Source organism: Taeniopygia guttata, chromosome 3 (assembly GCF_048771995.1).
Source record: "Taeniopygia guttata chromosome 3, bTaeGut7.mat, whole genome shotgun sequence".
Classification (NCBI taxonomy): Eukaryota; Metazoa; Chordata; class Aves; order Passeriformes; family Estrildidae; genus Taeniopygia; species Taeniopygia guttata.
The window spans coordinates 52540100-52553722 of NC_133027.1; the positions used below are offsets into that span (position 1 = coordinate 52540100).

Consider the following 13623-nt stretch of genomic DNA (forward strand, 5'->3'; position numbering starts at 1 on the left):
CTTGCTATTTGTGGAGAAAAAAAAAAACCAATAACCCAATAATAAGCTAATAACGATAAGCTCCTTCCTCCTGAGTCTCAGCCAAAAGAAGCATGGAAAATTTCAGCAATTTCTACAGCCTTCATTGACTCTGCTTTTAACATAACCTTGATTTTAATTCATGCATAGTAGACAGAAAATTAGAAGCTTTAAGAAAACAGCCATTAGCACTTATGCTTTATTAAAACTATTTGCACACTCTTTGTTCCTCTTGTGAGACTTTTCAATAATAAAACACCACACTTTTAATACATAAAGGAGCAAAACCTTGCAGGGAAACAGAGTATTAGAACAGAGTTCAATGATATAGGAAAATACCTGGATAAAACTCCCCTTGTGCAAACATGTCAATCACATAGCGACAGAATGCATATTGATCTACCAGAGCAAAAAGGAAGAGAAGAGTAATGAAGAAAGTAAATTTAGAATGTCATTTGTATTTAACAGTGAGGATAAAGTGTGGCAGTGCAAAGACATCTCAGTAGCCTTTTCATAGGTAGTCTTACTTATTATATATTTGTGGTTTTTTTTCCTGACTTTCAAGCAGTTCACACTTAGAAAGTGACAATTTGTTGTCCAGATCTAATTCAAAACCTCTAACCAAGAACTGCAGAGCTTCCAGTGTCCCAGAGCTACCACCTCTTTTGCTGGGCCAGATTTTCTTGGCATATATCCTAACCCCATGCACAAATACAAGACAAACTGCAGCCTGGCTACAGGTCTTATAAACTTTTCATCATCCATGAAGATCAATTTCACAGACAGCTGATAAAAATTTTTAAAAAAGGTTTTGTATCACTGTATTTTGTTAATACATTATTACCTGTATAATAAATATGTATATTTATTGGATGGTCAAATAAAGAGAACTTTGTGTACTTACACTCATATAGAAACAAGATTTTCCACAGAATTCTACTGTTTCACTACAGAATCATTTTCCAAACAGTAATCTTTACAAATACATATGTATATATTAAATTTTTGTGTATATATATATATATTTTTTTTTTAAACTACACTAATTCAGAATTTAAAGCTTCTGAATCTAAATAAAATGCTGATTCCAGAAGTGTTGATTGTCTATTGATTTCTCCTATACATAAGCAGAGCTGGAGAGCTTAATAAAAATTTCTAATATTAAGAATGGTGGGGAAAAGTTATCAGCTTCAACTGAGAACAGAAGAATTTCAATATTGCTGTATTCTTCATCAGGCCAGAAAAAACATCTTATTGTCCCAACGGACTCTAATGGGGATTTGCTTTGAAAGTTAATGTTGATGTCTAAATGCCAGCTCTGGTTATCTAAGTTAGTTCCTAGTTGTCCTTGAATGAAGCATATTCATCTGTCTGTCCAAGACTCTTCTAGCACAGTTCCTACACTGTAGAAGTTACATCTCTTCCTCTCTCCACCTCCTGTGGCATCTCTGTCGTACTCACAAAACCACTTGTTGGCCCCATTACCAACTCTACAATTAAATTATGCTGGCTTTGGAATAATTGTAGTTTTTAAAATGGCATTGCTCTTACATTTAAGTGGAAACTGTAATTCCCAAGTATTTGACACTTGTTATATTATTGACTTTCATACATAGGTCACTGCTACATCAGTATCACTTGATGCTGAGGCATTTATGTGACTGCTGCTCTGTTATGTTGACTGATAGAGCAGTCCTTGGATGAAGAGCTACACCTTTCAAGTCATTATTTCCTATGCAGATGTAGAAATTAGGAAAGGGTTTACCAATTCAACAAATATCCAAATATGTTTTCTAGTTGATAGAAGCCTAGGGAGCCGATTTGTGTTAGTGAGATGGCAAGGGCAATACTAGTCAGGATTGTAGAGCCTGGGGCACAACTTTCAGCGTGTACTCAGGGCTGTGGCAGTAAACATTTCCATTAAAACTTCTCATTAATATTCATAATAAATTTTACTTTCATATTTGGGAATTCAAATTTTTCATTCTGGCTGACTCCAACTTTGCATTCCTTCCTTAAGGCTACAGTATCTGCCTTAAGCTTAACTTAAAAAAAAACCCAAAAAAAGCAGTGTGTGTGTGAGAAAACATATACAAATATGTTTTCTTAAGCCCACCTAAAGCTACTGAAACCAGTGAAAGCAAAGTTTTTGCACTGACTTTGGCACAGTTGCAGTAGTGCCTCAGTGAGTATTGATAAATAAAATGGAGCAATGCCAACACTTTAGCCCAGAAAGCAAATGGCAGGGCATAGTTCTTGCTCAAAAAACTGCTTTTCTTAGTTCTCTTTTGCCAAAACAAGCTGCCCCTATCCTTGCTGCCTGTTGGGAAGATTTCCTGGACCATCTGGACCATTGTACAAAAGACTGCTAGAGGATATGGAACAAAACTATGGCAGGGGACAGCGCACTCTGTGGACAGTCCCAGGGCAGAGCACACGCCTGGGCTGGTTCTATCTGAGTTATGATATAGAAATAGTCTGAGGCCCTGGAATCACACCATTTCTTTGATATTAAAATAATATATTCTTTAAACTATTCTTCTGGTTTATTTGTGGTTTATTGTAGTATAAACCACAAATAACCAGACTGTGTGGCTGGTTTTGTTTATCTGTTTTTTGTTGCTGTTGTGAGGCTTTTTTTTGGGGTTTATTTTGTTTTGTGGAAATGTAATTTGAATAAACTTTATTAAAAAAGCCTTAATCTTGATTGTACCTCAGAAATAAGATTTTGTATTAATTTCTCCTCATATTATATCTTTAGCAACTCTACTTAAAAAATGGGATTTATAAAAGAAATTGAAGGCAGAATGTAAAACTCTTGATAACAAAAATATAACTTCCATATGGCATAGCAAGGTGCACTATAACATCCTATTTAAGTTCATAGGAATGCTACCAATCAATAAAGATTGAAACTAAGGAATTTTAAATGAATATGATTTTTCAAGTGCTTCTTCATGGCTAAAAATCCATTTTAATCTAAAGTCCCATATTAAAAGGAGAATTTCACATTTTATTTATGACCTCTAACTCTATAATGATGGCACAAATATACACAAATAAAAGATCATGTCAAAAACTGGGACTAGATTTTTACTGATAAAAATACTCATAGATGTTTTTGTCATTGGTCTTAATGTGATTTACCAGGAAGATGACCTATCTTTTTCAATTTTAATTTCAGTATGAAATGATGCAAAAACTCTTTTGTGATCACTGCTGTATTTTTTACAGTTTCAGATAAGCTGGCATAACTACTCCCTTGAGCAAGTAAAAATTGCAGGATCAGGAAATCTCTGCAAAACTGCATTGATTTTAAAATTATATTCACCATGGGTCACAGTGGGACTGAAATAGAAAAATTAATTTTTTTAGAGTATCCAGCTGAGCAATAGTGGTTTATGGTGGGAAAAGGAAGCATGACAGTAGGAAAGGCAGCTTTCACTAGATGTGCGTAGCCCTGTCTCCAGTAAAAAAAGCAGTTGAAGAGGCTCCTTCCTTCCTCCACTCCATCTGCTTATTCTCATTTTCACCTTCTGTGGTTCCATGCACAGTCACTGGGTCACACTCTAAAGCAGACTTGCAAAGTGATCTGTTCATGTTTGATGTCAAGGTGGATCATTTTGCTAATATTTATCAGCTTAAGTTGTTGGGAATCCCACAAAAAGAACCCCAACAAAAACCCACCACTATTCTATTGGTCTCTGTAATCTTTGATCCCTACTTAAAATATTTTGTTGTTACCTGCACAGCAATTCTTTTTGAGAGCTTTATCCTGAACAGTATGCAGGAGATATAACTGTGCACTGAAACTCTGCCAGAGCAAACAAAAATTAGAAAGAGATTTTCACCTCCCAAGTGAACTGAGCAATTTGCTGAACTTTGTCCTTGGTCACAGCAATCATTGTGATAGATGCTGCTTTGATTTCATGCCTCAAAGGTCTTAATATTTCAAGTGAAAGACAAAATTAACTGGAATACAAGTAAATGTTAAAAAATACTAGTTCGACACACTATGTGTGTCAGAAAGTGGGCTATGTCTCAAACTCTCTCACTTTTCTAGAAAAGTATAATTTAGGCAACTCCTAAGGGGTCCAGAGCAATGGTTATGGTCTGAGAGAATCTGATCAGGCAGACCCAGATATCCAGGCAGGGATGACTTCTCTGATGTTCAGGCACAGCAATTTATCTGTGGTTAACAGCTGAAAGGATCAGATAGGTGCACTATGCAACACTGAGCTGCCTCTTTCAATGTCAGAATAATCCTGCGGCTGCAGTGTGGCAGTTCCTACAGAGAGCCAGGTCCTGCTGCCTTCATTCATACAAAATTGTACTTAGTGTCATGGAAATGCCACAGGGAAATCAGGGAATCAGTCTTTGCAGCCTGGGAGTAGAAGAACTCAGGCTTACTCTGACAAAGTGGAGCATATAGTTAACACCTTATTAACTATATGGTGTCAATGCATGTTGATTCTTTGTTTTATCACTTAATTTCTTCCTTACACTAGAGTAATAGCATTTCTTTCCTTTTTGGAAGAAATCTGGAAGCTGTTCACATTAAATTACATCAGGCAGGTATGTCACTATATTGTACAATGTACTATATTGTACAATTGTATTGACAGTGCCTCATACAATATTATGTTAGATAAACTATTGCATTCCTTTTACACTGTTACTACTTTCATTATGGCTGCAGAGGACATATGCAGATGTAGACATAAACCTAAATTCACAATAGGTCATTGGACAGTCTGAATTTTCAAAAATAACTCTGCTTGCAATATACTGCATTAGATGCTACTGAGCAAATCCATGAAGTTTCAGACCTATCTGAAGAGAAATTGGTCCTTGGTAAAGAATTTAAATTAAAATGAAACTTTAGCCATGACAAACTTCTAGAACCTTCTGAATATATACATTAAACTTATTTTATTTTCTGTAATTATGTCCTAGCAGTGTGAGATTCAAGTGGAATTTATTTGTACTGCACTTTTGCTTTTCATGGGTGTACTTTGGTCCTTGACAGATTTAACTCCATTCTCTCTCCTTCTTCCCTACTACCTTTTTAGGATCTTCGTCTGTTTCCTCCTCATTTTGTTTACCTTTCTTGTCCGATTTAGTTACAGTCTGAAGAGCTTTCTCCTCCTTAACTTTCGTTTTGGCTTTTATTAGCCCAGTTTCTGTTGTTTTTGTCTCTGCCTGTTTGACCTTCTCTGCCGTCTTTGCTTCTCCTTTTCCATCCTTCACTTCCTTTTTAACTTTTGCTTCCACTTTAGCGCTCTTTACTTTCTTCTCCTCTGCAGATAATAAACAAAAAGCTTTCAGTGTCATTCTCTGCCCCCAACAGAGCATTCAGTGCCATTTACTTTATACTGTGTTATTAATAATGAACATTTCTTCATTAATAAGAGCTTGGTAAGATCTGATGAAAACTATAATCCCCTCAAACAAGGCAGAATTAAACAGAAATATGAGATCCAAAGAGGTTTTATCTTCAGTGCGATACCACAAACTTGGCTGATGCTAAATATAATAGAATATGGCAAATAATATTAAATGTTTCTAATATGATAGTTTTTCTGGTATAAACTAGGGAGAAGGATGTTGGACATTAAGCAAACAAATATGGGAGGTACTGTATGTACAAGTTTAGACTTTAGAGTTAAACTCTGTTGTAAACTGGGAAAATAGCATGTGGTTATTTTTAAGGGTTGCTTTCATGAATTGATTCTAGGTCTCAGTCAAGAAGTTTTGAGTTTTTGAGTCTGAACCTACACCAGTTCTTGGGGCTGAAAGTGTCTGAGACCAATTCATGAGATGACCTTCAGCAGAGTGAGGAGGCTTCCAAGAAAAATTACCATTGATATTGTAAATATTAGTAACTGAAGCTACACAGAGCTTGATGAGATGCAAAGCATTCTTTCTGCTTTTATGTGTCAGCAACTTTTTCTCACCTGAGATATACATGCTTCCATTATGTGTGTTTCTAGTTCACCCCAGAGGAAAATCCAATAGTAGTATAAAGTACCACTGGATATGTTTTAAATTACAGTTTAGTGCAAAGTTCATATTCCTGTTTTCTTCATCGACCTAAACGTCTCCATTCTTGAGGCAAAACTTTTCTGCTACTAAATTTATGTTTTCTGTAAGGCACTAGACTTCTATTTCTATTAAATAACTGAGATAATTAAACTGATTTTATCAATATGTGAACTGGAATATCTAACTATTGCATACCAGAATTCAGATATTTATATAAGAGCATTACTACTCCCAGACAAAACCAGGCATTGCTGGCTAATGGAGAATTAATTTCCTTAACTAGTTATAATTAAAATGTATGTCAGATCACTTGCAGGTAGGCTTAATTGTTTTTTAGTGAAATGGTGGTTCATACTTTTATTTTCAATTCAAAATTTCAACAGATTTTAAAATGGATCAAACATAGAGTTAACTCCTGGATGTTCTACAGACATTTTAATTCTGCTTATATATTTATTTCATTTTAGTTTCATCTAGCTGATTTTTCACACACATTTACAATCTCTGCTTGAATAAAACAAAATTTATGTATTTCAATGTCAATTTATATTAAAAAACTGTAGTATAGATAAATAGATACCTTTGGGAGGAGGTTTCTTTTCAGCTTTTTCATGTCTTTCAGGTACATCCTTTTGAGTTACTAGAAATAAGAAGAACTGTATATTAGGGAAAGATCTCGCAAAGAACAAGAAAATGTTGCCAAACCACAACATAACCACTGTAAATTTCACATTTCCTTGATTCCTGTTTTTCAGGAAATTGTTTTCAGATTCATATATCAGGGTAAAAAAATTCAAAATATCTGTTTAGGCCCCTTTATCAGAAGACAAGTGAGTCACACAGATCTGAAGCTTCCTAGGGAATATTTTTACTACATATTCCAGATGAAACAAACTTGCTCACGTCAAGTGCTGAGCAGACATGGACTTGGCCTTGTGCTCCAGCCAACAGGAAGCCATGTGGCTGTATTTGTCTTACAGAAAGGTGTTTTTCTTAGCTTGGGCTCATTGTCAACAAACACAGCCATAAGTCTGGTGTTCACTTCAGAGCCCAGCTTGAGTGACTTCATGTCTGCATAAGATACACTGTGTAAATACACACACAACTGTGTTTCAGAAAGACTGTTAAAATTTTATGCAGACCTCTATCTTTGCCCTCCTGGTCATCATCCAGACAGAATACCAGAACAAACCAGCCTTGAGAATTAATTACACTTCTTTCAGCTGATAACTACATAAGAGCAACATCCTCTCTAACTGAATTCCATCCTGGAATTCCAGCCTGTACGAGACACAATTGATACTTAGTCTTGGTTTTATTTTTTTAAGATGTTTTTAGATTATGTGTTTAAAAAACATTCATACCACTGAGGCTTTCTGGAGCCTTTATCAGAGTCTGAAGAATTACCTTGAGTCTTTGTAATGAGCATAAAGAAAACCTGATGACTCTGTGAGAAGTAGCCACACAGTTTTCAGTATGTCCATTCCCCAGAGTTGACCAGAACCTGAACATTTTCATTTCCTAGGGACTGCAAGAGGTTGAAACAGTCCCTCAGAACTGCTGGTAGTTAATCCAGTTTAGAGAAGACCCCTGAGAAATGGGAGGTGCCTGGCAATGGAAAGCTCAGCAGCACACTGCTGGCAGAAATGCATCTTTGGACATGCTGAAGAGAACTGTCCTGATGCCCCTATGCCATAGGGGCTCAAGGCAGGGAAACTACCCAAGAGAGGGCAGCATGGCTATGTCACACTGCAGCCACAAAGCTCCACAGCTGCCATGTCCAAATTCTTCATAAAATTTTCCAGCCAGTGACTGGAGTCATGGCTGTTATTAAACACATTAAGGTTCTGAGTGATTATTTGGTTAGCTGGCAGAAGATAAATGGGTAAAGAGGCTGGCTGCTTATTAAGACTATCTCAGTGATTCTTGGAAGTTATTTGCTTTTCAAATCAACACAGACACTATGGGCATTTATTTTCTCTGGCTTACTTCATCATGATTTCATTTTATGAAAAAAAAATCCCACACTTTCAAGCTATACACTGAAAGTAGAAAAAAATGAACACTATCCCTGTAAAAGAGATATGAGACAATGGCTACCCTCCAAAGATTTATAAGGCTTTAAGTCTTCATTCTGCTTTCTTTCTTTTTTTCTTCACTTTTACTTTCTGTTTTACATTTCTCCTATGGTCAAGTTAAAAAAGGGTGATTTGTATATTTGTATCCATATTGTCTGAACATATTCAAATTTAACCTAGTTAATTCATGCATCTCAACATAATGGGATTAATCTCAATGCCATAACAAACTGATACAAATATATGTTGCACACGATTTCTTCAAGAGTCAACTGAGTAAAATAAAAAGACACAAAGACTGAAACTGAACTTCATTATAGAAATAATTTAGATATTTCTCTGCCACAGAGAAATATCTAACCTCAGAGAAAAACATTCAAATGCCAAGCAATGATAAATATAAGTCTTTTTAAAATGGCATAATAGGGCAAGGTGATTGGATTTTTAAATTTCCCTGTTCTAACCATAGCCAAAGATGGAATTATCGGTCAAAAGAATAATGAAAATTACCCCTCACACACCCATGACATTGCTTCAGAATATATATGATAATTATTAGATATGTAAATCTTAACCCAAGTCACTGCTGCCACAGAAGACAGTGCAAATCATATACTGAAATTAAATGTTATTGAAAAAAAAAATAAAGGCAAGAAAATGAAAGTCTATTTTTGGATATTATGAAAGACCCAGACTGAGAGATAGTAAATACTCTTGTGCTAGGTCTACGTCAGATTGAAAACTAATACATAAGAGAAACCTTCTTTGCAGGTAGATTACTAAATCCCTTTGTGGAGAAAAAGGCCTCAGGGAATGCAAAGAAAATAGTCATAGGTTTCTTTCTTTAGCTGCATAAGAATGATTTGTAATAAACTCTGTGCATCAGAACAGGAGAGTAAAGCAAAGAAAAATATGCTGAGCAAGACTTAGGCTGATCAAGACCTACTCAAGCAAAAGAGACAACATCCAAAAAATGTTCAATATGAGCTAGAAGAGCTTTGTACTTAAAATACTTATCTCCACACTCTCCCAAGATTTCAAGTATTTAAATTGCACAACTCTTGATGATGATCCTCAATACCTTTAGACGGTGCTTTCTTTTCATGTTTTTCTGGCTTTTCAGGTTTATCTTTGTGAACAGCTAGAAATAAAACCAATAATTTTAATGGTCATTAAAAAAAAATTAAATGAGAAAAATGATCAAGAAACACATTCTTGCATGCAAAGAATGAGAAAGATTGATTCGGCTGCTGCTGTTTGTTGTTGATGTCAAAATAAGGGATGGGAACTTTCAAAATCTTATCTGCCATCACTGAGGTTTTTGCCATTGGCGGGAGGAGTAGCATTCTTTCTAGCTCCAGTGTAATCCCATGAAATAAGATAGTCAAGAAGAGTCATACTTATTTATATTGGTTTTTTTTTCTTTCTTTAATATATTTATATCCTGTAATTTATTGATTTATTTTGGTTTATTGTTATTTTTCAGCTTTCTCATTTATTACTTTGGTTAATTGCTGAAGGATTTTCTGAACTCCACAGAACAACTAACAGTTTTTCCAGCTATGAATGATTAAGCACTATAATTAATTACAAATCTAATTGCAGTGACATTATAACTAATGTTCTTTGGGGCTTTTTGCTTGCTTTTAATTTCCACCTTACAAATTGAAATTAACTGCTCTGTAGTTCCTAGATTTCTGACTCAGGTTTGAGAATACACCCAAGTTGTGCAGTAGTCACTGAGGGGTGGGTAATCTGAAATATTTTCCTGTGTGGGCTCTGATTTGCTAATTTTTGGAGATTAATGTGTGCACAAGAACTTGTCCATGGATGTACAGAACAGATATATGCATGGACTGATGTGCCCTGAGGTGACCTACAGGATTTATGGATGTGAAAACACGCAGTTCCCTATTTGAGTACAATGTATGAGATTATCCTAGGAACACAAAAATGCAGGCATGAGCATGGAGCTGGTGTTTAAAAAGAAAGTAAGATTTGGGGAAGATAAAATAGTACTTGATACCTCTTTATTGCAAGTAACTATTGAAAGAATTAGTTCTGGCTTAGTCAATGTCTATGTAACGGCCCTGTGCAGTATTTTATTTAAAAGGCTTTTTTTTCCACATGGCCTTCCTGCTTACCTCTGTGAAAGGGCTGTCAGGTGTCTTTTTCTGGGATGACCATAGTGTCTTAGCAACCATTCTTATTACAAGTGTTGGAAATACTCAGTGATTATCATGAGATTATACTAATCGAGAGTACAAAATATATTATCTCCCTTCCCAGAAAAAAAACCAAACCAACAAAAAACAATCAGAAGGAACATTAAATGCTACTGTGTAAGACTGCAAATTTTTTATGATTTCATTATTTTTATTAATAATATTTCACAACTATTTTTTCTCCAATGAAAGGGGTGCATAAATGGAAATTGAGTAGAGAATTAGCTTTTGGGTACCTTCTAATGTAAAATAAATTCTGACATTAAATAATTACCTGCATGCCTTTCCTTTTTTTCAGGTTTTTCTTGTCTTTCCGGTTTGTCTTTACTTGTTACTAGGAAAGAAAGAAGGCGTTATATGTATCCAAAAGAAAAAAAAGAAAAAAAAAGTAGAAAAATTAAGAATTCAAAACAATTTCATCAAGATAAGCCTTAGGATGCTAAGTGGCAGAGTGTGTTACTGCTGAGCTGCCCTGTGCATATTTTTACAGTGTACCTCATACTACAGCGTGTAAGCAGCCAGCTCTGGCTAACGAGTTACTGCCATGGTAACATGCCTCAGCTGTTTGCTGCATAACATCATCTCTTGCAATTGTCTGTCAATTCCTGCAGAATCCAAGAAAACTCTTGGTTACTAAGGCACAGCTCACAGTAAATGCAGCTACCTGTGATAGGAAGAGGGTTTCACCTTGGCCACCCCATACTCTGTCAGACACAGGTTGTAAAACCCTGGAATCAGTCTCGGAGCATAAGAGAATCACATGTGCAAATGATACATCTGTGACTTGCCAGCTGGCTTGAAACGGGTAACCAGTAATGGATATGGATGGTTAGTAATGGATACAGATACAGTCATGGACACTAGCTGAGATCAGTCCCTGGCAATGACGGTCCCAGAACCATAATTAGATACCCAGTATGTGCAAAGTAAAACTAACATTATGACAGTGGAAACTGCATTATGCTATCCACTCAATCACAGAACATTTTCCACTTGCTTTTCTTAGGATTTTACACGTGATGTTCCAGAAAATTAAAAAGAAACGTGCAGGTTTTAGAGCACTTCTGAAAGAACAGCTGTGAAAATGCAAGCCTAAGTCTAACTCCTGTGGAGATTTCATCCAAGTTTAGTAAAACTCCTTTTGTCTAACATGGGGTGATAAGAAACTTTTTTTACAGTATATGAATTCCATATGTAACTGGATGCAAAAGACGAGTGGTAGGCAATATTCAGGCTTCTACATTTTTAAGCAATATAGTGATGAAATACATGAGAATATGGCTGACATCTCTGCTAAGTGGCACTGAGACACTTCTAATTACTCTCTGTGTCATTAAATAACCTTCTTAAACTTCATTCCAGAAGTTGATTATAGATTAGAATAGGATGCTATTTATATTCTCCATTATCTCGATCTTGAAAAGGCACTGTATTTAATGTAGACAATAAGCAGCAAAAATACAGGGATGCAGTCTCTAGTCTCCCAGTCACACTATAATGAAATGGACCTTAAAAAGACATATATTCATAGTCTTAGTTTTGAAATTTAACGTACTGTCTGAAAGTAATGTTTATTAGCACTGTGAATAGAGAGAATCTCTATACACAGTAGTATTTCCATAGCAATTTTGACAATAGTTCACAAAATAAAACTAAGAGTTGACTTCAAGAAAAAATACCACTTGGTAGACAGAATATTAATAGGATTTATGGCAAGCTAAGAAAGTATAATTGTAATTTTTTTTTTAGTGGTTATCTGAGTTTGTCTGGGATAATTTTTTCCTTGTTCTAAGAAACTTAATAAAACAGTAAATATTGTTCTCCTGTGAAATCAAGTTGAAGAGTTCCACAGGTTCACACTATAACAGAAGTCTTAAAGATAAATTCATATTTTAATATGGGACATTATTTCCTTTACTTTGTCATTTTTCCAAACCACAGAAAAAATTTCCCATGTTATCACCATTCTGTTGTCTACTAATAAATATTCATTCTAACAGGCACCTCAATTTTTATGCTTGCCATTAACTTCTAAAATCAGTCTTATTAGCTCAAGGCACTTTGAATTACTTATATGAAATGGAAAAGCTCCAATCGAGACAGTTAGAAAAGCCTAGTCAATCACAGCTTTCAGGAGGTTCCCCTGCACTTGTGTTCTTGGCCTGAATAAGTGTGATGTGGCTGGATGTTGGTTCTTCCCTTTTCTTGTTTTGGTAATTTACTATGGTCATTGGCCTTCTTGCTCTTCCAGAATGTTTTTCTTCCTCCAGCCCAAGAGACTTCATTAACCATAAGTCAGCACAAAAGATGTGTTCTCAGAAGAATTAAAAGTTTTGACAAGTAGGTGCACTCTACCAAAATTCGAATTTGCTAAAATATCCTCACGAAAGGAAATGGTGGCTTTTGTAACTGAGAGCTAACTCATGAGACTCATGAGCTGTGGGTGGAGAGTAAGCAGTATCCTGATTCTGACTCCTACAACAGATCTGTAATTTGTTGCTGGCATACACCACTAGGAAATTATAAAATTCTCTCTAAAACTGCTCCGCAGTGTCTCTGAAAATCTAGAGGAATTTATTTTTCTTTTTTTTTTCTCTGTTATTTTTTTTAGCAGATTTCCATAGTGGAATGTCTACAGGAACCATTTCCAGTATGTTATAATTTACTAATTGCATTTTGGTGTGAAGCATTCTCAAGAGCAAATAATATGCTTGGATTTATTAAAGAATAAAAAGAACCCCCTATTTGTGTTCTGGGCATTTTTTACATAACTTACTAGTGCAATAAAGAATTATTTATTAATATTTGAATATAATTTCAGCTTTTCTGTACATTGACGAATTCAAATTGCTTTTAAAAACCTCATTCTCCTTCCAGCTGGCTTTCACAACACCTCCTCCATCCTTAAATATTATTGGGATCTACAAGAACAGTATAAGAGTCAATAGATTAGACTATTTTGAATCACTGATAAAAAGGCAAGGAATATCAAAAGCTGAATACATACCCTTTGGGGGTTCCTTCTTCTCAATTTTTTCTTGTTTTTCAGGTTTGTCTCTGTGTGTTGCTACAAATAATAAACAAATAAATAAACTCCAGCTCACAATAAATCTGTAATCTAGATGTATTAAGCACACTTATTATCTCATGAACGTGACCAAGGAAAAGCATTCATAAACCCAAATAATGGATTTGAGCTCTGAGTTGGAGGTACTTGATGATGTGTAGACCTTCTGAATATCAATATTTAATTCAAG

At 35.3% G+C, this 13623-nt stretch overlaps 1 protein-coding gene across 22 annotated transcripts in view; it reads right to left on the minus strand.

Annotated features, from left to right (window-relative positions):
- The window catches only part of TRDN (triadin), a 225855-nt gene that overhangs the window by 144447 nt on the left and 67785 nt on the right, over positions 1 to 13623 (minus strand). For 20 of the 22 annotated variants that reach the window (XM_072926827.1, XM_072926840.1, XM_072926835.1 and 17 more), the window contains 6 exons: positions 13374 to 13433; positions 10641 to 10700; positions 9223 to 9282; positions 6644 to 6703; positions 5124 to 5318; positions 358 to 417 (listed from right to left, as the gene is read on the minus strand). In XM_072926827.1, coding sequence (XP_072782928.1) covers positions 358 to 417; positions 5124 to 5318; positions 6644 to 6703; positions 9223 to 9282; positions 10641 to 10700; positions 13374 to 13433 — 495 coding nt within the window. The remainder of the gene's footprint in view (positions 1 to 357; positions 418 to 5123; positions 5319 to 6643; positions 6704 to 9222; positions 9283 to 10640; positions 10701 to 13373; positions 13434 to 13623) is intronic. The other 2 variants (XM_072926839.1, XM_072926836.1) reach the window with 2 other exon arrangements.